Source organism: Meles meles, chromosome 3 (assembly GCF_922984935.1).
Source record: "Meles meles chromosome 3, mMelMel3.1 paternal haplotype, whole genome shotgun sequence".
NCBI lineage: Eukaryota > Metazoa > Chordata > Mammalia > Carnivora > Mustelidae > Meles > Meles meles.
In genome coordinates, this window is record NC_060068.1 from 33,443,230 (window position 1) to 33,470,847 (window position 27,618).

Sequence of the window (27,618 nt, forward strand, 5' to 3'; positions counted from 1 at the left end):
TCTGCTCCCCTCTCTCTTTCTTCTTCTTCTGGAATTCCAATTATTCTAATGTTGTTTCTTCCTACAGTATCACTTATCTCTCAAATTCTCCCCTCATGGTCGAGTAGTTGTTTGTCTTTCTTTGGCTCGGCTTCTCTATTCTCCATCATATGGTCTTCTGTATCAATAATTCTCTCTTCTGCCTCATTTATCCTAGCAGTAAGAGTTTCCCTTTTTGATTGTACCTCATTAATAGCTTCTGTGATTTCAGCTTGGTTAGATTTTAGTTCTTTTATTTATCCAGAAAGAGCTTTCATTTCTCTGGACAGGGTTTCTCTAATATCTTCCAAGTCTTTTTCAAGCTCAGCTAGCACCTCGAGAATCATCATCCTGAACTCTAGATCTACATATTACCAGTGTCCATATTGATTAGGTCCCTAGCCTTAGGTACTGCCTCTTGTTCTTTCTTTTATGGTGAGTTTTTCCACCTTGTCATTTTGTCCAGATAAGAATATATAGGAGCAAATAAAATACTAAAAGGGTGGCAAGGACCCCAGGAAAATGTGCTTTAAGCAAATCAGAAGAGATCCCAAATCATGGGTGGCGGGATGGGAGAATGGGGGTAAAAAGAAGTTCAGGAAAAAAATTTTAAAAAGAAAACAAATAAGGAAAAAAACATAAAAAAGAAAATATATATATATATATATATATATTTATATTAGACTGGTGACTAGAACAGGGTCACCCACTTAATTTAGGGAGTATTTTGGTCTTTTAGAAGAAACTACCTCCCAAAATTTTTAGAATGAAAAATGTATATAAGGGTAAATACAATGAAGGGATGGAATATGACTATAGAGATATATTTTTTTTTAATTTCTAAAAAAGGAGCTCATAAGATAAGTTAGTTGGGAGAATAAAGAAAAAGAAAGTGGAGAGAATTTGCTTGGGCTGGAGACTAGAACAAGCCAAATGCTAGATTTATGGTGTATTTTGATCTATTAGAAGAAGTTGTATCCCAATTTTTTTAGAAGAAAAAACCCTATGTATATACAAAAAATAAAGTTAGATACAATGAAGGATAAAATATGACTAGAATAATGAAGTTTCAAAAAAGATTATTTTTTTTTAATGAAAGGTATTGTTAAGATAAACTAGTTAGAAAATGTTAAAAGAGGAAATGGTAAAAGTTAAAAAAAATTTAGCAGAAGAAAAAAACATAAAATTTTAAAAAATTATTTAACTTTGGAAGACTAACGAATCATGGGGAGAAAGCCATGAATTCCATGCTTTGCTTTCTCCTCCCCTGTAATTCTACTGCTCTCCTTGGTAAGTGAACTTGGTCTTGGCTGGATTTCTTGTTGATCTTCTGGGGGAGGGGCTTGTTGTAGTGATTCTCAAGTGTCTTTGCCTGAGGCAGAATTGCACCACCCTTACCAGGGGCCAGGCTGAGTAATCTGCTGGGGTTTGCTTTCAGGAGCTTTTGTTCCCTGGTTGCGCTTTCCATAGAGTTCCAGAGAAAAGCAGCAAAAACGGTGGCCTCCCAATCTCCGGCCCAGAGGAGACTGGAGCTCGGGGCCCCACTCTTCAGTGCACCCTTGGAGAAAATCGCTCAATCACTCCTGTCTCCCTGGCCTCTGACTGCACTCCAAGCTCACCCAGCCTGTGACCAAGCATCTCTGTCTCTGGCACACAGCTCTGCCTGGAGTCTCCAAACCCTGCAGATCCCTGAGCTCTTCCAGGGGGGTCTCCCCGGATCTTGTGGGGATCCCACTCACAGAGCAGTGGTCTCTGACACGGATTACACTTCAAGGTAACCCTGAGTTGAGAGCTCACTCCTCAGCTCTGTCTCTGTAGCTAGCTCCCCCACTCTAATACCTGTGAGCTCTGCAACACTCAGATACCCCCGATCCTTCTGTGACCATACAGTACCTGAGACCATGCTGTCCCTGCATGGGCTTCACCCCAGTTTAGCCTCTGGAGTGATGTCCCTCATTGGAGCAGATTTTTAAAGGTCTTGACTTTGTGCTCCATCGCCCTGCCACTTGCTGGAAGCCGGCCCCTCCCCCTGCGGTCTATCTTCCTGTCACATTGGGTTCACTTCTTCACCGGTCCTACCTTTCAGAAAGTGGTTGATTTTCTGTTTCTAGAATTGTTGTTCTTCTTCTCTTCAATCTCCTGTTGGATTTGTAGGTTTTGGGAATGGTTTGATAAGCTATCTACCTGATCTCCTGCTACTTCATGTCATCTCAGCCTGCTACTTCTCCTCCATCTTGACTCCTCCTGGATAAAGTATTCTTGGCTGCATATTTTTCTCATTCATCACCTTGAATATACATGCCAGTCATTTGGTCTGCCAGGTCTCTGTGGACATGTCTGCTGCCAGCCTTATGTTCCTACCTTTGTAAGTTAAAGACCTCTCATCCTGACCTGCTTTCAGGGTTTCCTATTTCTCTCTGAAGTTTGCAAGCTTCATTATTATGTCTAGTTGTTTACCTATTTTTATTGATTTAAAGGGAATTCTCTGTGCCTCCAGGACTTGAAGGCCATTTTCCTTCCCCCAGATTAAGAAAGTTCTTGGTTATAATCTGTTCAAATAAACCTTCAGCACCCGTCTTTCCTCTTCCTCTGAGACCCTTCTAGCATTGTTTTTGCTTTATGTTAACACTGATCTCTCAAATCTTCCTTTTGTGATCTAGTAGTTTTTTTATCTCTTTTTCTCAGTTTCCTTATTCTCCATCATTTTGTCTTCTGTATCACTAACTCTTTCTTCTGCCTCATTTATCTTAGCAGTTGGAGGCTCCATTTTTTATTGCATCTTGGTAATAGCTATTTTGATTTTGGCCTGATTAGATTTTAGTTCTTTTATTTTTTTTGGTTAGGGATTCTTTACTGTCTTCTATGATTTTTTCAAGCCCAGCTACCATCTTTATAATTGTTTTGAATTCTATTTCTGACATCTTACTTATATCCATATAAATTAAATCTCTGTCAGTGAGAACTGCTTCTTGTTCTTTTTTGGGGTGAGTTTTTCCATCTCATAATTATGTCCAGAAAATAATAGATGAAAGAGAGAGAAAAATGTAAAACTAGTAATAACACAATAAATGTATGCACTAAGGAAATCAGAAGAGAGCACAATCTAAAAAAAAAAAAGAGAGAGAGAGAGAAAGAGAGATGGAGAGACAGAGAGAAAGAAATAATCAAGCAAGAAAGGAGAACAGAACACAAAATAAACTAGATCCTGGGTGTATTTTGAGGTGTTTGTTTGAGGAAATTATGTTCCAAAATAAGAAAGAAAGAAAAACATTTATATATACAAAAAATAAAATTGAATACAATGAAAGGAAACCAAAAATTTATTTATATATATGTAAATGTATGTATAATCTAAATATAAAAATTAAAAAAGACTTAAAAAGTTAATTGATAAAATAAAAAATAGCTAGAAAGGAAAAAAATTTAAAATTTAAAGACTATGGAATAAGAAAAAAAATTATGAATGTTATATACTGTTTCACCCTAGAGTTCAAGTTTTGCAGTTCTGTATAATCAGTAAACTAGGTATTAGCCTCATGTACCTACTGGTCTTCTGGGGCAGGGGCCTGTTGCACTGATTCTCAGGGGTCTTTCCTGGGTGAAATGTACCACCCACCCTTGCCAGTGTGCTGGGTTCAGTGCAAGCAGCTGTGGATTGCACTATGTGGTGCTGTATTACTACCTGAAGGCTTTCAGCACCAATGGGGAGGATAAAAATGGTAGCACCCCAAACCCTAGCCCCAGAGCTGAAAGGTCACACCCCACTCACAGAAAAGCAGTCAATCACTCTTGTCTCCCTGGTTTCCATCTGAACTCTATGCTCACCCATCCTGTGACAGAACATTTTTTAACTCAGGCATGCAACCCTGGTTCAAGTCTCCAAATTATCAGATCCTGTGGAGCAGTCCCCCACCCCTCCTCAGGGGAGGAAGGGGCGTCTCACTGGGCTTCTGCCCTTTGCTTGGCCCCTGCTTGGAGAGTGGTCACCCAACCAAGCAGCAGTTTGTGGTTTATGGCAACACTGTGTAGAAAGCCAGCTTCTAAACTCACTGTTTGCAGCAGACTTCCCTACTCTGATGTTTGGGAACTCTGTCACACTCAGGCTCATTCTTTTTGTGGCCATGGGGATCCTGAGACAATGCTGTCCCACCTGATATTCTGCCCTTTTCCACTACCTGAGCTTTCCAGGGAGTATGTCTCCCACCCACGCAGACTTCAAAAGTTCTGATCTTGTGTTTCCACTGCTTAAATAATTTCTGGTAGCCTCCTTAAGCCAGACTCTTCCCCAGCAGTTTATCTTCTGATATATATCTCCAGATTCATGTCTCTGCACCTCCTACCTTGCAAACGGTTACTTTCCTATTTGTAGAATTTCAGCAACTCTTTTCTAAGATCTCCAGTTAATTTGGCAAGTGTTCAGAATGATTTGATAACTATCAAGCTGAATTCCAGGGACAAGATGAAATTAGACTCCCCTATTCCTCTGCCATCTTAACGCCTCCTTTTTCTTCTAGAGAAAGTTTTCTTAAATGAGATGATACTGGTATAAAGATACCAAGATGGCAGCTGTATAACACAGACTGACCAATGTGATACCTTTGACTACATTAAAGTGAAAAGCTTCTCTTCATGAAAACAAATGCAAAAAGAAAGTTTAGAAATCTCCACAAATCTGGAGATTTTTGTATAAATGTAGTCAACTAATGATCAATGGAGGGAAAGTATTTTAAAAATTCCAGAAGTCACTAAGAAAACCTGAAACAATCCAGCATGGAGGTGGGCAAATGACATGTACAGAATATTCATAGAAAAAGAAACATGTATAGAGAAAAATAGAGAAACTACCACAAGCTAAGTAGTGAGAGAAATTCATCTCTGTGCACTATGATGTGACATCATTAATTAGTTTGACTGCAAAATTTGAAAAGTTGGACAAATTCAGGTATTGGTGAGAATGTACATTGATAGACTCTCTGAAACATGGCTGCTGGGACTGTAAATCAATACAATCTTTTTGAAAAAAAAAAAAACAGTATGGCTAAATCATAAAATATCAGATGCATGTGCCTCAGGATTCAGCATTTCCACTCGTAACACTATACTTAAGGGTCACTCTGCAAATATGTGCAGAAGGCATGGACATGTGCTCCTAGCAGCAGTCTTCATAATTGTGGAAAAAGAGAAGATAGGCATTGACAGAGAACAGATAATTAAGTTTACCTACATGGTGTGGAAAGGACTGAACCACAGATATATGGAGAGTAATGAATCTTTTGGTATAATGTTGACATTACAGATGAATTTATGTAACCTTCTGAATGCTGAGTGTTGATGGAAGTGCTCTAGGTTACTAGTTCCCGCTGACATTTCTGAAACCAGGGATGAAGAGTTCCTACAATTTTCCTTGGAGACAACGAGGTGGTCATCCAAGGAATGTGCAAGGAATTGGCATTGGGCTTTTTACTGGCAACATGGCATGCTAGAAGGACATAGATCTTCATAGTTCTAAGAGAATATGATGTTGTGTCCAGAATTCTCTACTCAGTTAAACTATTGAAAGTGATCACAAAACAATGGCATTAATTTGAAATGCAAAGACTAGAGAGCTTACCGCACAGAGAACTTTTCTCTCACTTTGAGAATGGATGCGATGTCAATCAACAGGGACAGGGAATCCAGAAGCACCAATGCCACTAAGTTAATGGACAGCTGTGAGCAAGGCCTCTGCTCCAGGCTGGGAGAGAAAGTGGTCCAAGTGAGAGCAGGAATTAGAGGTGTTTCAGAGAACACCTTCAGGGAGAACCCTCGCCTGTTCTTCTTCAGGGAAGTGCTCACATTCTACTGTCATTGATACTCTCCCTCCAACTACTGAGCATGGCTGTATCTAGCTATCTATCTCTTTTCTTTTTTCTGCTTTTTTCTTGTTAAATATAGATCCCCAAACTGGATTAACTCTGTGTGGCCCGAGGCTAGATGAAATGACCTGAAAATGTTGGTAGAGGCTGGTCCTTCAGTAGGTAGCAAGGAAGGACATGTCCAGGGGCCAAGGAGGAAAGAGCTGTGATTGGAGAGGGTGCAGCTCCTTCATGCTGGGTACAGGCAGGAATGACTCTCACAGAGAGAGGAGGTCACTCACAACTGGCCATTTTGTAAGGAGCTTCTTGATGGTATTATCTGGTATCTGTTGTTGTGGATCAAATTATCCTGAAACTTAGTGGCTTAAAATGAGTGTTTATTTGCTTATAGTTTCTGAGGGCCAGAAATTCAGGATCAGTTTTAATTGTGTTTTTTTGGATATGGGTCTCTCCTGAGATGGCAGTCAAGCTATCAGCTGGGCTGCATCTCCTGAAGTCTTGCTTGGGTTGGAGGATTTACTCTCAAGACGACACATTTACATGACCAGCAGTTAATGTAGGCTGCCTCTGCTATCCTCCACATGGCCTCTGATTCCTCAGGACCTCTCCAAAATTTTTATGGTAACTAGGCTGAGAGAGGAAAGAAGAGAGGGAGATGGAGAGAGAGGGGAAGACAGAGCTGGAGCAGGAGCAAGACAGAGCCAGTGAACAGAATATTTATAAGACAGAGATAACTTTTAATAACAAAGTTCTGGGATTTGGGGACACTCATTTGTTGCTGCCATATTCTATTAGTCACTCCAGGGAAAGGGTTTAAACACAGTCATGAAAACAGGAGGAAATGTTAGAGGTCATGTTAAAGTGTCTACCACTGACTACAGGGAGGTCAAGGTTGTGTGAGTCCACAGAGTGTGAGATGAGAAGTGAAAGAACATAGACATCAGAGAAATGATGTTAAAGTTATGTGAGAAATGGATGTCAGAATGAGACTGTATGTCACATTGAGTGGATATTTTCTTCCACCTTTGGATGCAGGCTCACTTAATAAATGACAAAAGTACAACATATTTGGGGATTTCCTGACAGGAGTTCAAAATGAGCAAGTCATCTCATATACCTCAAGGAACTTACAATCAATGAAAATGAAAGTAATTGAGTTTGATTAAGAATTCAGAAAGGAGACCGTGTGAGGACAGGACCTCAGATGTCCTGACTTCCCTTCAGAAGGAGGCTGCTGAGACATCACTTCTTCAGATGATGGAGTCTGTCAGGATTTTCTTCAGGATGTCCTTTGTATCCTTGGCAACTATTTCAAGGAGGCGTCTGTGTTTCCACTTTCTAAGGGAGTTGAAAACAAAGCCACCTAACAGTGGGATACATCTCAGAATGAAACATAAGCAAGAGATTACATCACAATTCATGCAAGAAAATAGCCAGTCCCCTCTGCGGACAGTGTTTAGATCTCGAGACTTCATAATGGCCCTGTACTCCTCTATGGGTTTCCCCATACTCTGAGCCATCTGCTGGAGAGATTCATCGTCTATACCAAAGAGCAAGCGATAGGCCATCAGACTTTCCTCCAGATCATCTGCATTCCAGATACCAAGGGTGTCAAAAGACTTTGAGGCTATTTTCTTCCTGCAAGTGATCACTTTGTCATTAATGGCCTTCTTATAAGTGTGGGACAGATTCTCTAGGGGACCATGGTACCTGGTGTCAGAAATGTCCCTGTGCAAGGTGCTCCTAAGCTTGGGGAAGTCATGCAAGAAGGGGTCAAAGCTAGAGACCAGGAATATGTTGGGTTTACACACTCCCTCTTTTTGCAGATTTTCCTGGATATTCTCCTGAATATTCTTCAGGAGTCGTTCCTTCAAGTGGGCACTTGTGTTGATGTCCCTGTCCAGCTTGGTCCAGACGATATAGAACTTCTTTTCCAGGCCCTGGATGATTTTGGCAAGCTTCACGAGATTCATGCTGAACTGTTCTGATGCAATGATGATGACGAGGTCATACAGACTAACCTGCATCTCCTGCAGGTAGTTCCCCAGGCTTTGGGTATCTGCCCCTATTCCGGGTAGGTCCCACAGCACCACGTTGGGAAAGTGGGAGGAAAAGTAGCGAGTGGGAGTCTGGGTGGTCCTCACCACCCCAGTGGGAGCTGAGTCCTCCTCCTCTTGCCCAATTCCCCGCAGTGCGTTGATGAAGGAGGACATGCCATTGCCGGAGTCCCCAGTCACTGCAATGTTCACTGGGGCACTGGATGCTGTCTTCAGGGTCTCCTTGACCACAGAGACTACCTCCAGCAACTTCCCTCCTCCCAAGGCCTTTTCCATGTTTATGGCAATCTCCTTGGGTAGGGCACTCCAGCCCATATTGTACGGCATATCAGAGGTGGAGGATGCAAGTAATGGGGTGTGAAGAGAGTGGGTGGGCTCTGTCACATCACTGAGCAGTGGAGTGACCTGCAGAAATAGGAAAAGCAGGGGAGTTAAGAGAGCCCGGCACATAGGGTGGCAGAGGAATCATCAGATTTGGTAACCCAAACCGAGGGCATCAGATCCACACCCAATGCCTTGTGCCAACTCTCCATACTATTCAATCCCGAGGACCGACAAATCCTCAATACATATGTCTTCAAAGTCAAGAACAATTTAATTATTTTAACAGCAGTGAAATGTGCGTTTTCCCCCATTTTCCTTATCTTTCACCACTGACTGCATACCTAAAAAATCCCTGTCCCTCATCCACTGCAACATTTAAGTTACACAAGCTTTCCAAATAATATCCTACTGAATTTTAAGTCAGTACTTAATGTTTGTAGTTGATTATTTATATTTGCTGTGATCATTTCTATAAGTATTTAAGCTTTCCAATGAGCTTTCTCTTGTAAGCTGAACCCTGCAGTAAGATTGCAAGCATTTGGGGCGCCTGGGTGACTCAGTGGGTTAAAGCCTCTGCCTTCGGCTCAGGTCATGATCCCAGGGTCCTGGGATCAAGCCCCACATCGGGCTCTCTGCTCAGAGGGGAACCTGCTTCCTCCTCTCTCTCTCTGCCTGTCTCTCTGCCTAATTGTGATCTCTGTCTGTCAAATAAATAAAATCTTAAAAAAAAAAAAGAAAGATTACAAGCATTTCATATGGCAGAATTGGGAAAGAGAACTGGTTGGAATTACCCACTGGACTCTCCTCCTGGGGGCTACATGCACAGTGCTGGCTGGTGGGCTTTCACAATCCCACAAGTTATGGCTGCTTGCTGTGGTAATTTCCCTTAAGACATCTACTATCTCTGTGTGCACAAATGCAAATTTTAAAACACTTTCTAATTCAAGACTGGCTCTTTGCTGAGGAGTTTTCTTGTATAACCTCATTGTACATCATTGTACATCAGGGCTCTCCTGGTGCTCCTGGATATGAGACCTCACATCCAAACACTCGAGTTTCTGCTGAAAAGGACTGCAGTCCTGTCTGTAGGACAAATTTCATGTTGAGCTGTAGGAGCTATGGTGCAGCTTGTTACCCATCACACTGGCTTTCCTCTCCAACGGTGTGTCCTCCTTGCATGATTGCCCCCCAGAGTTCTCTGAGTGCTTTCTTCCAATGAGGAAATTGCCAAGAGCTCTGGCTGAGTTTTCAGACAGGCTTGGCCTGTAGTAATGTGAATGTTTTAACATTGAAAACTGAGCCCCAATGTTCTGTCTTGTGCAGCAGGGAATGTACCCACCTCAGAGGACTTCAGGGAGGGCTTCATGCCAAGATCCAAGTGAAGGCCTGGGAAGGCCTGCCAGCAACTGCTTGGTGAATTCTCTTTCGTATTATGACCTCTGAGGAAGGCTTTTCTCTGGTTCTTCTTATTCCCTCCACCTCTTATTGCAGTGTATGAAGATTTTGATCTGTGAGTCTGTGTGGGCAGGATGTTCTGCATGCCTTTTCTTGATTGATCTTCTCTGAGCTCTATTAAACCAGCGATAGTATTATTCCTGGTCACAGATCAAGAAACAGTGTCTCACAGATGAGAAACAAGCCTCAAATTGCATAGCAATGACCCAGGATCCAAGATATAAATTCACAGTGTGAATTTCTGTTTCTGTCTGTACAGGAGAGGAGGATAATCCTAGTAAATGCTGAATCTCCAGCCCCAGGGGCTAGGGGAGGCTGGATTCTGAGATGCTTCTCCCGGGGATGTGGGTCCAATTATTGCTGTCAATTACCATCTACTTTACCTGGATGCACCCTTACTAATTTGGGGGAGAGAATGGAAATCACAGTTCTCTCTCAACTCCCATCCTCACTCCCTATTAAACTGACTGATTTCCAAGTGCGAAGAGAAATCCCAAAATGTGTCCCCACTTCTCAGAAAATGTTGCAGGGAACCTAACCCCCACTGGGAGTTAGAGATGCCCAGTGAAATGATCAGGAGATACTGGGAGTTCAGAGGGAGGGAAGCTGATGGATTATGATGTGATCATGATCCCATCTGCTTGGGGATTAGAATCTCCTGAGGCCTGTGCCTACAAAGTTTTCAGGGTTCTCCATCAGGAGAGTTGCAATAGGTCAGCAAAAATGGTGCCTCTTCCTGCAGGGAGTGGAGGTGCCCTGAGCTCGGTGAGGGGTGAATGAAATGGTGGTGGGCAGGCACGCATGGCTAAAGCTGGCTAGAAGTCAAAAAGATGGAGCTCTGGGCTGGCTCAGGCTGAAAGAACATTCTGGAATAATAAGAAGAGTAGCCCTTGCCCTTGTACCCAAAGCCTTCTTTAAGACCTCTCTTGACTATTATCCAGAATAACCTCGATTCTTGTTTATGGGGTACAGAGAAGTCCCTGGAGGCTTAAACTGCCTTCGTGGCTCCAGGGAGACAATCTCTTGGGTGAGTTCCAGGCTCACTGACTTGGTTGCGTGAAGGGCTTTCTGCTGCCCCTCAGCATGCTATGTATTCTGCGTGCCTGTAAATTTGCCCTAGTATGGGATGGAAAAGACTGGATGTCATTATCAGTGTTCCTGTGGTGCCCAAGCCAGCCAGAACATAAGACCTGGGCTACAGCCCTTGAATTCTTTCCCTGGTTTCTCTAAATCCCATCACAACTTCCACATGTACCCACCTCACCTTGACGTCCCAACTGTTAGATCAGTCGAAAAAGTTTGAAGTCCCAGAAAGCAATCTTTCATCCCATGTTAGATGATTAGTATCATAAAAATACACATGCAAGTCTTTGCACTTACAGTAAGTAATTCCCTAGATTCTAGTACCCTTAGTCCCCAGCAGGTATGGGACATACTTCTGTTAGATGAATGAAACACAATATACCATTGTATATCCTCTACTTATTGGTTGGTAGATAATTTAACTTTGCTTCCTAAATCTGTCATCTGAAATGTTGAAGCCAGTTCTGCCACAGCCCTTCGGAAAGCAAGTAAGGGCTGGGACAGAGTATGACCATCCCCCCACCACAAGGTGGATGTGGGAGGTGAGCACAAACCTACATTTTTCCAGACCATTTCTATGACTATGTCTGACCATGGACTTTTCACATGTCTTCTCAGCTGAGCCCCTGTCCTGGACCCTACTGAAGGGGGGTGATTGAATTTACGAAGCACCAGCCACAGCTCTCCTATTCCCCACTACCTGCTCATCTGGTCTCTGCCCTGCACCTGCTGCTAGACAACCCTGCACATGGGACCATCTCAGGATCCTTTTAGGCAGTACTGTGCCCATGTGTCACTACCAATGCAGGATGGGACAAGGGTAACTCCATGACAAGCTGTAAATTATTCCAGGAGTGGTCAGTGCATATGTGTCTGCAGGACACTGAGGCTCAGATTACTGACCCCTAGAAGCCATCATAGACAAGTGCAGGTACAAGTGCCTCTCCCCGCTTCCTTCTTGTAGATCCTACTCATGCTAAACCTCTGATTCCCCTCTCTAAAGAGAGTTTGAGGGTCTCTGAGTAAAGAGACATAGGCCTTTATGGAAGGAGCCCAGGTAGCAGATTCAACTAGAGGGGGGAGCTGCGCTTGCAAAAGAACCAGACCCCGTGAGCAGATCTCTCCGCCTTCTGAATGAGATCAGCAGGGAGAGATGCATTTCACGTGAGAACTAAGTACACACTCAACACACAAGCATGCACACATATGCATATACCTGAAGAAGGAGTTTACCAACAGTCTCTCTACCCTTTACTTTAACCTACCGGATTCTACTGCACTGGGTACATTTTATTTTGAACTCTTGTTATAATGCACCAGATAGATTTCATGACCTAAGAACCAGGAAGGAAAACACTCATTAGTGGACTTCCAATGCAGGGTCCTATATAGTTCATACCATGCCCAATGACCACCAAACTGGAAATCTCAGGCACCAAGGACTTTTGTAGTTTGAACCCAACATGGGACAAGCCCATATTTCCCCCATTTTATCATCATAGGGAAGGGGTGAGGGGAAAAAATCAACATACTGATTTATTCTAGGAAAGTATAATAAACATCTGCATCATCAGTGGGCATGAAGAACAAAAGGACCTGGTCTGGGAAAGAGTATTTCAAGAGTCCACCTCACTGAGGTGAAGGATGGAGTTGGTGTCCACCAATGGGGATAGTGTCTCCAATGCAGATACACATGTACACTGTTATACATTGTCTAAGGTCTGTTAGACCCTTTGTCCCTGAAACCCCATCCCCACTCCCTAATCCACAGGAGGTCAAGGCAGTGTTCCAGATAGACTCGCCCAACTCCAGGCTAACCCCTGAAATTGTCATTGTCTTACATACTCCTTAGACCCTAAGAGAATATGAATGAGAAATCTTCCTGTCCTTTTCCAACCCCAGTGCTGTGAACATGGAGGCGATAACCCCGTTACCTCCACACTGGAGGGCTGGATAGGTTTGCAGCAGCCAAAGAGACTGGGGGCTGTTTTGTCCCTGAAGAATATCAGAGAGGGTCCCAATGGTGACTACTCACTGAAATGGGTAATCCAGTCCCTAAGCTCTTCTGCTCGGGTGTCAGACTCTATCTTTCACGTCACAGTAGGAGGGTTATTAGCCAAGTTGGGTTGTAGGAGCCCTCTCACTTACCTGCTCCAGGAAGCATTGTGTGACTACTATCAAGAAGGTATCGGTGGTCTTCCTGGAAGTTACCCCTCGCTAGGGAAGAGTCCAGCCCTGAAGCAGAGACCATTCCCTCTGAGACCACCCAAAACTTGTTCAATGCTCAGGATGCTCTGTAAGGGAAGAAGAGAATTGTGTTGGATTGGGGTGTCCTAGGAAGAGCCTGGAGAGGAAAGAAAAGGAGTTATGAAAGTGAAAGTGCAGGGTTTTCTGTTCCGGTGCCTAACCTGCTCAGAGCTGTGTAATTTCTGGTTAATGGTCCTGGCAGAACCTCAGCCCAAGTGCAGGGAAATCAGGGATGGCTGCTTTCAGTTTCTATTCCTGGAAATCACACCAGTTCTCAAAAAGGGGGAGAACCAGTTTCACTTTCTCTATTCTGGAGTGTGAGACTCCTACAGCATTAACCTGAGGCATGTCAGGATTATTTGAGCACCTTCAGCAGAGACACCCAGGGAAGGGTAGGAGTACTCTGTGACCAGCCCCACGAGGTCACTGCTTATGTTCTTCTCTAGGATTCTGATGGATTCCTGTCTCACATTGAGGTCTTTCATCCATTTTGAGTTTATCTTTGTGTATGGTATAAGAGAATGGTCAAGTTTTATTCTTCTACATGAAGCTGTTCAATGTTCCCAGCACCACTTATTGAAGAGACTGTCTTTTTTCCATTGGGTATTTTTTTCCTGATTTATCAAAGATTAGTTGACCATAGAGTTGAGGGTCCATTTCTGGGTTCTCTATTCTGTGCCATTGATCTATGTGTCTGTTTCTATGCCAATACCAAACTGTCTTGATCACAGCTTTGTAATATGGCTTGAAGTCAGGCAACATGATGTGCCCAGCTTTTAACATTCCCTTAGTGATTCGGGGTCTTTTCTGGTTCCATACAAATTTTAGGATTTGAAAAAAGATGGCATTTTTATATGGTGTAGGGATGGCATTGAAAGTGTAGCTTGCTCTGGGCAGGATAAACATTTTAACAATGCTTACTCTTCCAATCCATGAGCATGGAATGTTTTTCCATCTTTTTGTGTAAATTAAAAAAGACACAAAAAGATTTTAGTCATTCTGACAGATGGTAATACCTCATTATAGTTTTGATTTGGATTTCCCCATCCATTCCTTCACTTTTGATCAGCAAGTGCCTTTACGTCTAAAATGAGTCTCTTGGAGTGCCTAAGTGGCTCAGTCAGTTAACCAGCTGCCTTTGGCTCAGGTCATGATCTCAGGGTCCTGAGATTGAGCCCCACATCGGGCTCTCAGCTCAGTGAGGACTCTGCTTCCCTCTCTCGCTGCTGCTCCCCCTGCTTGTGCTCTCTCACTTGTGCTCCCTTTCTCTCTGAAAGAAAGAAGGAAAGAAAGAAAGAAAGAAAGAAAGAAAGAAAATCTTTTTTTAAATAGTAGAATAAAATGAGACTCTTATAGGCATCAAAAATATTTTTTAATCCATTCTGATACCCAATGTCTTTTGATTGGAGTGTTTAGTCCATTAACATTCAAAGGAATTATTGATACATATGTATTTAGTACCATTTTATAACTGTTTGTCGTTAGTTCTGGTGATTTTCTGTCCTTTCTTGCTTTTGTCAGTTTTGGTCTCTCCTTTGCACTCAAAACTCTTTGGTCTGGGGACACTTGAGTGACTCACTTGGTTAAGTGTCCAACTCTTGATTTCAGCTCAGATCATGATCTTAGGGTCATGAGATTGAGCCCTGGATGGACTCTGCACTAAACGTTGAGCCTGCTTGAGATTTCTTCTCTCCCCACCACTTACATGTGCACACACTGTCTCTCTTTCAAAATAAAATGAAATTTTTTAAAAAACACTTTGGTCTGGTCACATAGTGTTGGGGTGGAGGTGTGTGCTTGTCTTCATGGGGTAGGGCCTCCGTACTGGGACCGAGCCTAGCTATGAGGGATGGAGAAGGTCAGTCTCACCAGAGTGCAGCGGGGTAGGGCTTGGTGTAAACAAGTTAGGCTGCCAATATCTGCCTTGTGGTGCTTCCAGCAGTTGGAGCTGAGGTGGGTGGGAGGGAAATGGTGCAAAGAAGGGGGGCTGTGAATTGTTTCAGGAGAGGCATCTGTGTGAACACTTCAAGGTCACGCTCCAAGGAAAGTAAACAATCTCTCCCTTGTGTGCCCCAAGCATTCTTCGGATCCCTGTTTCCAAGCTGTCTGACCTGGGTTGTTTGCCTGCCTTCTTTCCAGAAGCAGCACAGCCACACCTGCTGTGTTAAAGCCAAGCCTGCTGTGCTGCTTAAAACTGCAGGCTTTAAGCCAAGCTGGTTGCAAGAACTCATAATATATAGCCCCTCTTGTTTTCCAAGTCAGTGGCTGTGGGAGAATATTCTCCTGCTGTGTTCCCCCATGTGCTCCTCTACTTCTCTCTCTCTCACTCTCTCACACATGTTCTCCACATCCATGCCACCCCCCGCCCCCGGTATGCAGCACCCAACATCCCTTTCTCCCCTAAACCATGACTCCACACTTCCTACCTTCTGCAACCTGGCCTCTTCTCTCCCTTTAGTTGTGGAGTTTGTCTGTCCGTCGTCAGGTCAATTCCTGGGATATTCAGGATGACTTGATGGTTATCTCATTGGGTTCATGGGACGAGGGGAGCCTACGGTCCTCCTGCTCACTGCATGCTTCCTCTCCCCAAACCAGTATCCTTAATAAGAATAGATGCAAATTTGTTCAACAAAATACTAGCAAACAAAATTCAACATCATATGAAAAGAGTCATACATCAGGGTCGGTGGGATTTATTTTATTTGTGTCCCAGGGGATGGAAGCTTAATTTCACATGAGCAAATCAATGTATATAATATACCACATAAATGGAATAAAGGATAAAAATTAGATGGTCAACTCAGTTCAAGGAAAAAAAAGAAAAGACAAAATTAAATGTCTTTTCATAAATAAATGTTCAGCAAATTGTGCATAATAAAAGCCATATAGGCAGGCCCCCAGCTAACATCATACTCAAAAGTGAAAGGAAGAAATCTTTCCTCTAAGATCAGGAAAAAGACAAGGATGCCTTGCCACACCATTCTATGCAAAATAGTCCTGGAAGTTCTGGTCATAACTATCAGGAAAAAAAAGATATAAAAGTCATCCACACCACAAAGGAAGAGGTAAACCCAAAGATTTCCCCAAAAACGTGTTCAAAGTAATGAGCAAAGTTAACAACATTTCAAGATACAAAATGAGTATACAAAAATCTGTTGCTTTTCTGTACACTGAAAATCAACTAGCTGAAAGACCAATTAAGAAAACAATTAGAATTACACAGAATGAGGGATGCCTGAGTGGTTGAGTCGGTTAAGCGTTTGCCTGCAGCTCAGACCATGATCACAGGGTGCTGGGATCGAGTCCTGCACTGGGCTTCTTGCTCAGCAGGGAGTCTGCTTCTCCCACTGCCTGCCATTCCCCCTGCTTGTACTCACTCTCTCTCTGGCAAATAAATAAAATCTTAAAAAAAAAAATTACAACAGTATCAAAAAATAAAATAAAATTCCATCCATAAGGGAATGAATACAGAAGATGTGATTATATATCTGTATATACAAAACATACAGTGTATATGTATATGTAAAACATAAAATCTGTATATATAAAGTAAATACTACTCAGCCATTAAAAACGAATAAGATGTTGCTGGGGACACCTGGGTGGCTCAGTTGGTTAAGCATCTGCCTTCAGCTGAGGTCATTATCCCAGGGCCCTGGGATCGAGTCCTGCACCGGGCTCCTTGATCAGCCCGGAGCCTGCTTCTCCCTCTCCCACCTGCCCCCCTCACTTGTGCTCTCTCTCTCTCTGACAAATATAAATTATATTAAATTTAAATTTAAAAAAAGACTAAGATCTTGCTTTCCAACAACAACATGAATAGACCTAGAGAATAAAATGCTAATTGAAGTAAGATATATACCATAAGACTTGACTTATACGTTGTAACTGTCCTTCAGAACAATGTATTACTTAAAATATAACCCATGGGAAATTCTACTAGTTACCAAGCATGTTTATTATAGCCTCAAGAAAAACACATACTGGCAACAGGCCTTTGGGGGAGAGGACGATATACGGCCTTGAAGCCTAGGAACGCCTCCTGCTTCATTTTCCCCTTATCTCCCCTTTCCCCCCACTGAGAGCACCTGTGGCTAATTAGGTAAGCCCTTTGAATGTGCTTGCTCAACTGTAAACTTTATACTGCTTGACTGAACATATTTTGCCTTCCTTCTTGTTTCTCTACAAGACATATGACAATGTTCAGCCTTCTTCCGCTCTTCTGTTAATTACTGTCTATATCTAATAAAAACGGAGCTGAAAATTTGTTCGGGTCAATGGTCTTTTCTACTGTTGTCCCCTGCTCCCTTTCTCTTACAGCTGGCTTGTTTGTGCTTCATCCCTCTCCCGTGTGCCCTTGGGCAGCAACAATACCTGGAATTTAAGAAACAAAAGAAACAAAGAAAAAAAATAGAAAAAGAGAGAGAGAGGGAAAGACCCTGAAACACAGAACACAAACTGGTGGTTCCCATAGGGGAGGAGATATCCCAGATATCTGATCTATATCTATCTATCTATATGTAACTTGTGGTTTAATATATCTATCTCTATATCTATCTATAATATATCTATCTATATATAACTTGTGGTTTAAGCGTGGTATGTTTGTGTGTGCATAAACATATATATTTAATAGTGATATATATACATATATATATAATGTAATATATTCAGTTATGAAAAAATAAAATCTTTCTACTTGCAACAACATAGGGGTATCTTGCAGGCTTTAGCTAAATGAAATATTTCAGAGACTGACAAATACCATATGATACCATATGATCTCACTATTTGTGGAATCTAAAAAGCAAAACAAACAAAAAACCCTAAAACAATGAGATCCTGGCTAAAGAGAACAGAAAATGTTCTCTAGGAAGTAAACTTTCTGAGTCTTTGGATTTCCAATTAGTGCCTTTATTTAGAGCTCACTTTCAATAAATAGCTTAACTGAGTGTAGGATTCTGGATACAACATCATTTCATCTTAGAACTCTGAAGATCTATCTCCTTCCAGCATGCCATGTTGCCAGTAAAAAGCCCAATACCAATTCCATTCGCATTCCTTGGATGGTCACCTGGTTGCCTCCATGGAAAATCGTAGGAACTCTTCACCCCTGGGGACTATGTCAGGAATGTCACCAGGGACTGACGACCTAGAGCACTTCCATCCACACTCAGCATTCAGAAAACTCCTTAAATGATAGTTGATGTGAAAAGGTAAGGAGATGCACATTACCAAGTGGGAGAAACCCATCAGGAAAGGCTACGTACTGCACATTTCCAACTGTGTAACATTCTGGAAAAGGCAAAACTACAGATTCAGTAAAAAGATCAGTGGTTCCCAAGGGTTTAGGGGAGGGAGGGACAAGCCGGTGGAGCACAGAGGCTGTTTAGAGCAGTGAAACCACTCTATGTGATGTGGTAATGGTGGGTTAATGGCAGACAAATTATACTTTTGTCAAATCCCATAGAATACACCACCTCAAGAGGGAACCCAATGTAAACTATGGACTATGGACGTGGAGGGAGAAAGATGGGTCAGTTTGGGTTCATGAACTGTAGGATGGTGTGAGGTGTTGACAGTGGGGAGGCTTACTTGTGTGAGGGCAGGGGGTACATGGGAACCCTCTGAACCTTTGGATCAATTTTGCTATTTACCCCAAACTGCTCTAAAATACAGTCTAATGAAAAAGATGATGGCTGTTGACATTGTTCTTTAGTTTTGACATTGTCCTTTGTTAAGGACAAAGTGTTAAGGACAAAGGGCAAAGGACCAAGTGTACTATGTGTTCAGCAGTTAGCTACAGTAGGATGTATATTGTGGAGGCCAAGAAAAACAAGGCTGTGCCCACCTTGAGTCTAGCCCTGACATAAGTGCAGCCATCTTGATGTTCCAGATTATTACAAAATATCTCTTGGGCTCTGACCTACTCAGGTTAACGCTTTAAACAGTCCCTCTCTCCTTTAATGATTAATTTAAACCCCTGGACTCAGCTACCTCAGTCTTTCATAACTCCCCAATACGTTCCCCAACTGCTGACCCGAGTAGGTAGGGACAACTCTACGCCCTTACTCAGCAGGAAGAAGTTACAGAAGATGAGACCTTCCACCTTCAACAACCTTAAAGATTTAAGGGTCAGAATTGTTCAGGGGGAAATGTGGAGGCCAAGAAAATTAAGGCCATACCACCTCAGGTTTAGCTTTAGCATAAGTACAGCCATCTTGGCAAAGCAAAAGCTGGCACTTTGCACCCCCTCTCCACCCGCTCCCCTCCCCTCGGCCTTATGTGTGACATTCCCCAAGCATCCCTGACTGCCCTAAAAGAAAAACAAAGAGTTAACTTGCAGAGATCACAATCCTGAAAGGCAGGAGTCTCCCTAGGTTTACAAATGTCCTTGAGATTTACAACAAAGAAGTTACCTTATCAATAGCCCAATTTCCAGAGGCACACATAACTCAGCTCCTCAAGCCCTAACATCACCCTCCCCAGCATAAAAACTGAAGGAGGCTGAGGCTGAGGCGGAAGAAAATGGAAACAAAGTTAAAACTAAATCTCACTAACAAGAACACTCGATAGCAGGAATGTGACATTCCACCAGGAAACTCCCAATTGTCGTCATGTTAGTGCCTCATCAGAGGGAGAAATGGCCTTGATTTGATAATAACCAGGCCCCCGATATCCTGACAGTCTTTTTTATCCTGATAGCCTTTCTGAACATCCCCTTTGTCCTCACTTACTGCTGAGCCAGCAGTCGTGGCCCAATTATCTACTGCCAAGTCCACCCCCACTCTGCCTTTAAAAACTCTGACTGTAATCCGGTTCGGGGTCCAAGTCCCTACTCTGCTGTATCGGGTGTACTTGGGCCCAAGCTTAAGCTTGTCAAATAAACCCTTGTGTGATTGCATCAGTGCTTGGCTCCTTGGTGGTCTCTTGGACGTGAAAACTCGGGAACAGAAATATGATATCTCATACATACATACACACAGAATACAGCAAGATATAAAGGAATGCCAGGGTGGCTCCATCAGGTGTCTGACTATTGGCTTCCGCTTAGGTCAAGATCTCAGGGTCCTGAGATGGAACCCAACATTGGGCTCCCTGCTCAGCAGGGAGTCTGCTTAAAGATACTTTCCCTCTTCCTTGCCCCTCCCCTGATTGCAGGCACTCTTTCTCAGTCTAAAATAAGTAAATAACTTTTTCCAAAAAAATATAATCATGCAACATAAAAAGATCTAAATATAAATACCTGTGAACTCAACTTCCAAAATTAAGAACAGGAATGTTTCTTATATAAGTGAATATTCCTACACAATTAATCCATATCCTGTCTCTCCATATCTCTTCTCAGACATACAGCACCGTAAATTTTAAGTTTATCATTTTTTACTTCCTTCCATTTTTACCACTATGTGTGGTTCCTCAGAAAATTAGTCCTTGGTGGGTGTCTTAGAAAACTTTTCATTTACAATTGTTTCTATCACATGTGTTTTCCATTTTGCAAAGATAAAACATATTATCTATTTTCTCTCAGTGGGCACTTTGGATTGGGTTCTTTACAGTTGTTTCTTTCTATTCAACACAGTTCTGCTACAAACATGTTACACATGTTTCTTGTATACCTGTGTAGAGCCTTCTCCAGAAATAGGAGAGGAATTGGTGGGTCTTAACATTCCAATGCTTACACATCGCACAAAAGGAAGAGAATGCATTGCTTAACAAACAACATCAAATTTCCCATCATTCAAGTGTTTTCTGTATGTCTGTCACTGCTGGAGAGTTGAGAAGGACCTGCCTACCCTTATACTCAAATGCAGAGTACACTTACAAGTTGGTGCCTGTGACCACCATTCCTCCCTTCAGAAGGTTACATGGTGTCAGACCACATCTGCCTCTGAAGCTGCTTCCTGAGTCAGGTCCTTTAAGCTCTGCAGGATCTTCAGGCTCAAGCTCCTAGGTCTTCTCTGAATGATTTAAGTCAAATTCATTGTATTTCTACAGACAATTATAAGAACATACTATGAGCAACTCTACGCCAACAAATTGGACAATCTGGAAGAAATGGATGCATTCCTAGAGACATATAAACTACCACAACTGAACCAGGAAGAAATAGAAAACCTGAACAGGCCCATAACCAGTAAGGAGATTGAAACAGTCATCAAAAATCTCCAAACAAACAAAAGCCCAGGGCCAGACGGCTTCCCAGGGGAATTCTACCAAACATTTAAAGAAGAACTCATTCCTATTCTCCTGAAACTGTTCCAAAAAATAGAAATGGAAGGAAAACTTCCAAACTCATTCTATGAGGCCAGCATCACCTTGATCCCAAAACCAGACAAGGATCCCACCAAAAAAGAGAACTACAGACCAATATCCTTGATGAACACAGACGCAAAAATTCTCGCCAAAATACTAGCCAATAGGATTCAACAGTACATTAAAAGGATTATTCACCACGATCAAGTGGGATTTATTCCAGGGCTGCAGGGTTGGTTCAACATCCGCAAATCAATCCATGTGATAGAACACATTAATAAAAGAAAGAACAAGAACCATATGATACTCTCAATAGATGCTGAAAAAGCATTTGACAAAGTACAGCATCCCTTCCTGATCAAAACTCTTCAAAGTGTAGGGATAGAGGGCACATACCTCAATATTATCAAAGCCATCTATGAAAAACCCACCGCAAATATCATTCTCAATGGAGAAAAACTGAAAGCTTTTCCGTTAAGGTCAGGAACACGGCAGGGATGTCCATTATCACCACTGCTATTCAACATAGTATTAGAAGTCCTAGCCTCAGCAATCAGACAACAAAAAGAAATTAAAGGCATCCAAATTGGTAAAGAAGAAGTCAAACTATCACTCTTCGCAGATGATATGATACTATATGTGGAAAACCCAAAAGACTCCACTCCCAAACTGCTAGAACTTGTACAGGAATTCAGTAAAGTGTCAGGATATAAAATCAATGCACAGAAATCAGTTGCATTTCTGTACACCAACAACAAGACTGAAGAAAGAGAAATTAAGGAGTCAATCCCATTCACAATTGTACCCAAAACTATAAGATACCTAGGAATAAACCTAACCAAAGAGACTAAGAATCTATACACAGAAAATTATAAAGTACTCATGAAAGAAATTGAGGAAGACACCAAAAAATGGAAAAATGTTCCATGCTCCTGGATTGGAAGAATAAATATTGTGAAAATGTCTATGCTACCTAAAGCAATCTACACATTTAATGCAATCCCTATCAAAATACCATCCATTTTTTTCAAAGAAATGGAACAAATAATCCTAAAATTTATATGGAACCAGAAAAGACCTCGAATAGCCAAAGGAATATTGAAGAACAAAGCCAAAGTTGGTGGCATCACAATTCCGGACTTCAAGCTCTATTACAAAGCTGTCATCATCAAGACAGCATGGTACTGGCACAAAAACAGACACATAGACCAGTGGAACAGAATAGAGAGCCCAGAAATCGACCCTCAACTCTATGGTCAACTAATCTTCGACAAAGCAGGAAAGAATGTCCAATGGAAAAAAGACAGCCTCTTCAATAAATGGTGCTGGGAAAATTGGACAGCCACATGCAGAAAAATGAAATTGGACCACTTCCTTACACCACACACGAAAATAGACTCCAAATGGATGAAGGACCTCAATGTGAGAAAGGAATCCATCAAAATCCTTGAGGAGAACGCAGGCAGCAACCTCTTCGACCTCAGCTGCAGCAACATCTTCCTAGGAACAACGGCAAAGGCAAGGGAAGCAAGGGCGAAAATGAACTATTGGGATTTCTTCAAGATCAAAAGCTTTTGCACAGCAAAGGAAACAGTTAACAAAACCAAAAGACAGCTGACAGAATGGGAGAAGATATTTGCAAACGACATATCAGATAAAGGGCTAGTATCCAAAATCTATAAGGAACTTAGCAAACTCAACACCCAAAGAACAAACAATCCAATCAAGAAATGGGCAGAGGACATGAACAGACATTTCTGCAAAGAAGACATCCAGATGGCCAACAGACACATGAAAAAGTGCTCCACGTCACTCGGCATCAGGGAAATACAAATCAAAACCACAATGAGATATCACCTCACACCAGTCAGAATGGCTAAAATTAACAAGTCAGGAAATGACAGATGCTGGAGAGGATGTGGAGAAAGGAGAACCCTCCTCCACTGTTGGTGGGAATGCAAGCTGGTCCAACCACTCTGGAAAACAGCATGGAGGTTCCTCAAAATGTTGAAAATAGAACTACCCTATGACCCAGCAATTGCACTACTGGGTATTTACCCTAAAGATACAAACATAGTGATCCGAAGGGGCACGTGTACCCGAATGTTTATAGCAGCAATGTCTACAATAGCCAGACTATGGAAAGAACCTAGATGTCCATCAACAGATGAATGGATCAAGAAGATGTGGTATATATACACAATGGAATACTATGCAGCCATCAAAAGAAATGAAATCTTGCCATTTGCGACGACGTGGATGGAACTAGAGCGTATCATGCTTAGTGAAATAAGTCAATCGGAGAAAGACAACTATCATATGATCTCCCTGATATGAGGACATGGAGAAGCAACATGGGGGGGTAGGGGGATAGGAGAAGAATAAATGAAACAAGATGGGATTGGGAGGGAGACAAACCATAAATGACTCTTAATCTCACAAAACAAACTGGGGGTTGCTGGGGGGAGGTGGGATTGGGAGAGGGGGAGCGGGCTATGGACATTGGGGAGGGGAGGCGAACCATAAGAGACTATGGACTCTGAAAAACAACCTGAGGGTTTTGAAGGGTCAGGGGTGGGAGGTTGGGGGAACAGGTGGTGGGTGATGGGGAGGGCACGTTTTGCATGGAGCACTGGGTGTTGTGCAAAAAGAATGAATACTGTTACGCTGAAAAAATTAATAAAAAGGGAAAAAAAATTCATTGTATTTCTAGATCACATCCAAATAAATTAAAATCATGAAACATTAATTACTAAACATACATGTCTCTAATTGTGGCTCCTTTATTACTGAGAAACTAAAGATAAATGTAAGTCTGTTGGTACACCTTTTTGATGTATTGTATGGGAAGACCATTAGTATTAAAAAAAAATATGTTTCTAGGAAAAAAAAAGTGTATTTATAAACTTTCCATCTCAAGAACAGAAGACTGGTCTATCACACAGATAACAAGTGCTTACTACTTTATTTTCACTAGAAATTAAAGCTTTTAAGTGTTCAGACCTCTAATGTGTGTGATTAAAGATACTAAAAATTAAAAAAGGAAACATCTCTGAAAGAAAGAAAACTAGGTTATGTGCTTCTGGTTAAAAAAATGTATATGGAAAAAAATGTATATGGACTAGAGAAACACTTTTTTTGAGGTAAAAGAAAGCTGTAGAAATATTATAAAAAAGGAACCTTTAGAAAGGAATTTATTCATGGTTGGGACTGACCAACATTGCAATGAATATGTTCTCGTAGAAAAGTAAACTGGTGCAAAATTAGAATTTGGATTCCTATCTGTTAAAAGGACAAAGATTTGATGGTTATTTTAAACATTTGATCTACTTTTGGTAGTAGGTTGAGAATGTTACACTTATGTTTTAAGAGATCTTCCTAGAAAACAAAGATCCTGTGTTTTATGTTGCATTTCCATGGGTATATGTATTTTAGAAATTATGTGAAATTCCTGGGAATTTGATACATCCTGGTCTAATGTTATTGCTTGTAATTACTCTCTTACCTTCTGAAATTGCAGTCATCAAAACTGAGGCTCACACTAAAAGGACTGAAACAGAGTACCGGGAAACTGCCCCCAGCTGACTCTCATGCAAAGGCCTCCAACAAAAGAATCTATAAAAACATGACACATGTGGCCAACGTCCATTCTGCCTCTCTGCAAAAATGTCCCCTCGTTGTGAGATTTTTGCCATTCTAATGCCAGGGTAACATGGCAACCCTCTGCTTCCAAACCAGAGAAATATAACATGGGTAACCAATGGTTGTAAGTTGAATGAACAGTCAGGGATTTATGGAACACAAGACAGTGGCCGGATTCTCCTGACTCACTAGCAAACACATTCTTTGTTGTTTTTTTATTTCTTCACCCATTATATATATTTAAGATGACGCAAACTATGGATACATATTGGAGGGAAGACTTCTATAAAATTGTGGAAGTCTACCAGCAATGTCTGACTTGTCAGGCCCATTATCCTGGAAAAATTATTTTTGCCCTCAGAGGACTCTTTTGAGAGACATTTGAACACCCAGAGCTGGTCTTTATGCAGCTGTCACCTAGCCTGAGTCATCAATGTGTTCTTCTTACTGTACGTGTGTTTTCCAGTTCAGGTGAAGTTTGCCCTGCTGCAAAGCAGATGCCCTCACAGTGGGAAAGGAACTGTCAATGATTTCTTTCTTTTTCTCTTCCTCTCTTCCTTTAAAAACATTTCCCTTCCTACAGCTCAATGGAGCCCCTTTCTGTTTGCTACATAAGATGCTGCCTAATTCATGAATTATATAATAAAGCTAATCATCCTTTAAAATTTATTTATTTGAGGGGCACCTGGGTGGCTCCGTGGGTTAAAGCCTCCGCCTTCAGCTCAGGTCATGATCCCAGGGTCCTGGGATCAAACCCCGCATGGGGCTTTCTGCTCAGCAGGGAGCCTGCTTCCTCCTCTCTCTCTGCCTGCCTCTCTGCCTACTTGTGATTTCTGTTTGTCAAATAAATAAATAAAATCTTTTAAAAAGTTATTTATTTGAATTGTGTCATTAATAGATAATACATGCATTGTCTCCCCCACAGAAAGGCAGTTGGGCATGAGATGGGGATTAGGGGGTGTCTGATCAGGAAGCTCTTGGGAAAAAGCCCCATCCACTGACACCCCAGACATTCACATGATCCTTCTGCAGTTCACAGGAATAAAGTTTGTCCTCCAACCTCCCTCTGAAAATGTCCCAAATAGTTAAATGCTCTAAATGGCTCACAGCCATCCACCAGACATCCTGCCCCTCAGCCTTTCAAGTCCACAGCTCCCAAGATCAAGCATCCAGGCTCTCCCAAGCTGAGACATACAAATCTGTGATTTCTTGCTTACCAGCTCCTGGAGGGTAAGAGACTCCTGGTGTCAGCGTTGAGCTCTGAACGTGTCCCCGGGCAGCTCAGGAGATGCTGAGCCTGGTGGAATTGCTCCCTGCAGCCCACAGCAGGAACACTGCTCTCCTCAGACTGGCCTTGCACTGGAACAGGTCCTGTGTGCTGGTGTGGTCACTGCAGAAATTAAACAGCTGATTGTCGTCTGGAATGTCTCCACTTTGTGTGAGGAGCTGGCGGGACTTAAATCATCTGTGGCCTCTGTTCCACCCCCACAGGAACCTGCCCAATAGTAAGAAGCAGCCATCACATTGCAGAGCCCTGCATTTCCAGAAATAGAAAGTGAAATCAAAGTTGAGGGCTCCTTTTCCGAGAAACACAGCCATTGTTGGGAAGAGAAACTGAAAGGCACCGTGGCCGTTGATATGATGTGTTCTGGCACTGTGAGTGAGAGAAAGACACGGGATACCGGTCAGCAGGCTTCTCAGTGACCCCAAAGGACACCCTAACCAGCCCCAGGTTCCAAGCCAGGCAGAACCCGAATCCACGTTCAGAGAACACAGGACTGCGTCCTAGGACAATGACACTCATGCCTCACCTGTTAACCTTGGACAGCCCAAACTGTACAGGGAGTGAATCTAATGAAGAGTCTATCTAGCCTTGTGCCTGGTTCTGGCACAGAGCTTCAGAATCCCTGGGAACAACTGGCAGTTTCTACTTTTATTTTACAGTATCAAGACTAGACAGCCTATTGGATTTCTACTTTCACGAAGTTAGTTGCAACAGAGACCTAAAACCTTGCCCTTAGAAAAAAAAATATTTTTTGTATTTGAAAATATTATGTATCCTCTCTTTAGTGGTGTAAAATGCTCTCTTGTATCTCTTCCCAATTAACACTCTTTTTAATTAAAAAAAAAAATCCCTCGGGATATCCTGACTGTTGGAAGCTGACTTTGTTTTGCTAATGAAGTGATTCCAGGCAGGATCCTAAATTGCTTCAGGTCAGTGGCTGGTCACCAGGAAACCAACCATGTGAACAGAGAGCAGAGGCTCTGGGCCAGCTGAACCTCTGGGGAGGAGAAGAGGGTAGACACTGAGTTCAATTAAGTAGCCAGTGATTTAAGCAAGCCTGTCTTTGTAATGAAACATCAACCAAAACCCTAGACGCCAAGGCTCAGTAGGCTTCTTAGTTATGTTTGCATTGATGTTCTGGAAGTTTGCATACTCTGGCTCCATGGACAGAGGCACGGAAGCTGAGTACTTCCCACCAGAACCCACCCTACTTGTATCCTTTTAAATAAAACTGGACTTGTAAGTATAACACTTGCCTGACTCATGTGAATCATTCTGATCAATTAGCAAGCCTGAGGGGGTTACAGGACCCTCTAATTTGTAGACAGTTGGAGATCCAGGTGACCTAGGGATCCCCTCCCCCACCCCCCAGTGCAGCTGGTGTCTGAAGTGAGAA

The 27,618-nt window shown here is 42.3% G+C and overlaps 1 protein-coding gene across 9 annotated transcripts; it reads right to left on the reverse strand.

The window, feature by feature from the left end:
• Positions 1-6,233: 6,233 nt before the first annotated feature.
• LOC123938252 (immunity-related GTPase family M protein 1-like) lies at positions 6,234-26,472 on the reverse strand. Of its 9 annotated transcripts, XM_045999463.1 has the most exons (5): positions 26,155-26,472; positions 15,466-15,638; positions 12,941-13,086; positions 9,594-9,823; positions 6,234-8,335 (listed from the first exon to the last, which is right to left on the reverse strand). In XM_045999463.1, exons 3-5 carry the CDS (start codon positions 13,041-13,043, stop codon positions 7,124-7,126), a joined length of 1,545 nt encoding a protein of 514 aa, XP_045855419.1. In that variant the 5' UTR covers positions 13,044-13,086; positions 15,466-15,638; positions 26,155-26,472; the 3' UTR covers positions 6,234-7,123. The 9 variants fall into 9 exon arrangements, with proteins under 9 accessions (XP_045855419.1, XP_045855420.1, XP_045855421.1 ...); XM_045999464.1 differs by lacking the exon at positions 15,466-15,638; XM_045999465.1 differs by lacking the exons at positions 15,466-15,638; positions 26,155-26,472 and adding an exon at positions 14,236-14,269 and having other exon boundaries at positions 12,941-13,088.
• Between the last annotated feature and the right edge of the window lie 1,146 nt (positions 26,473-27,618).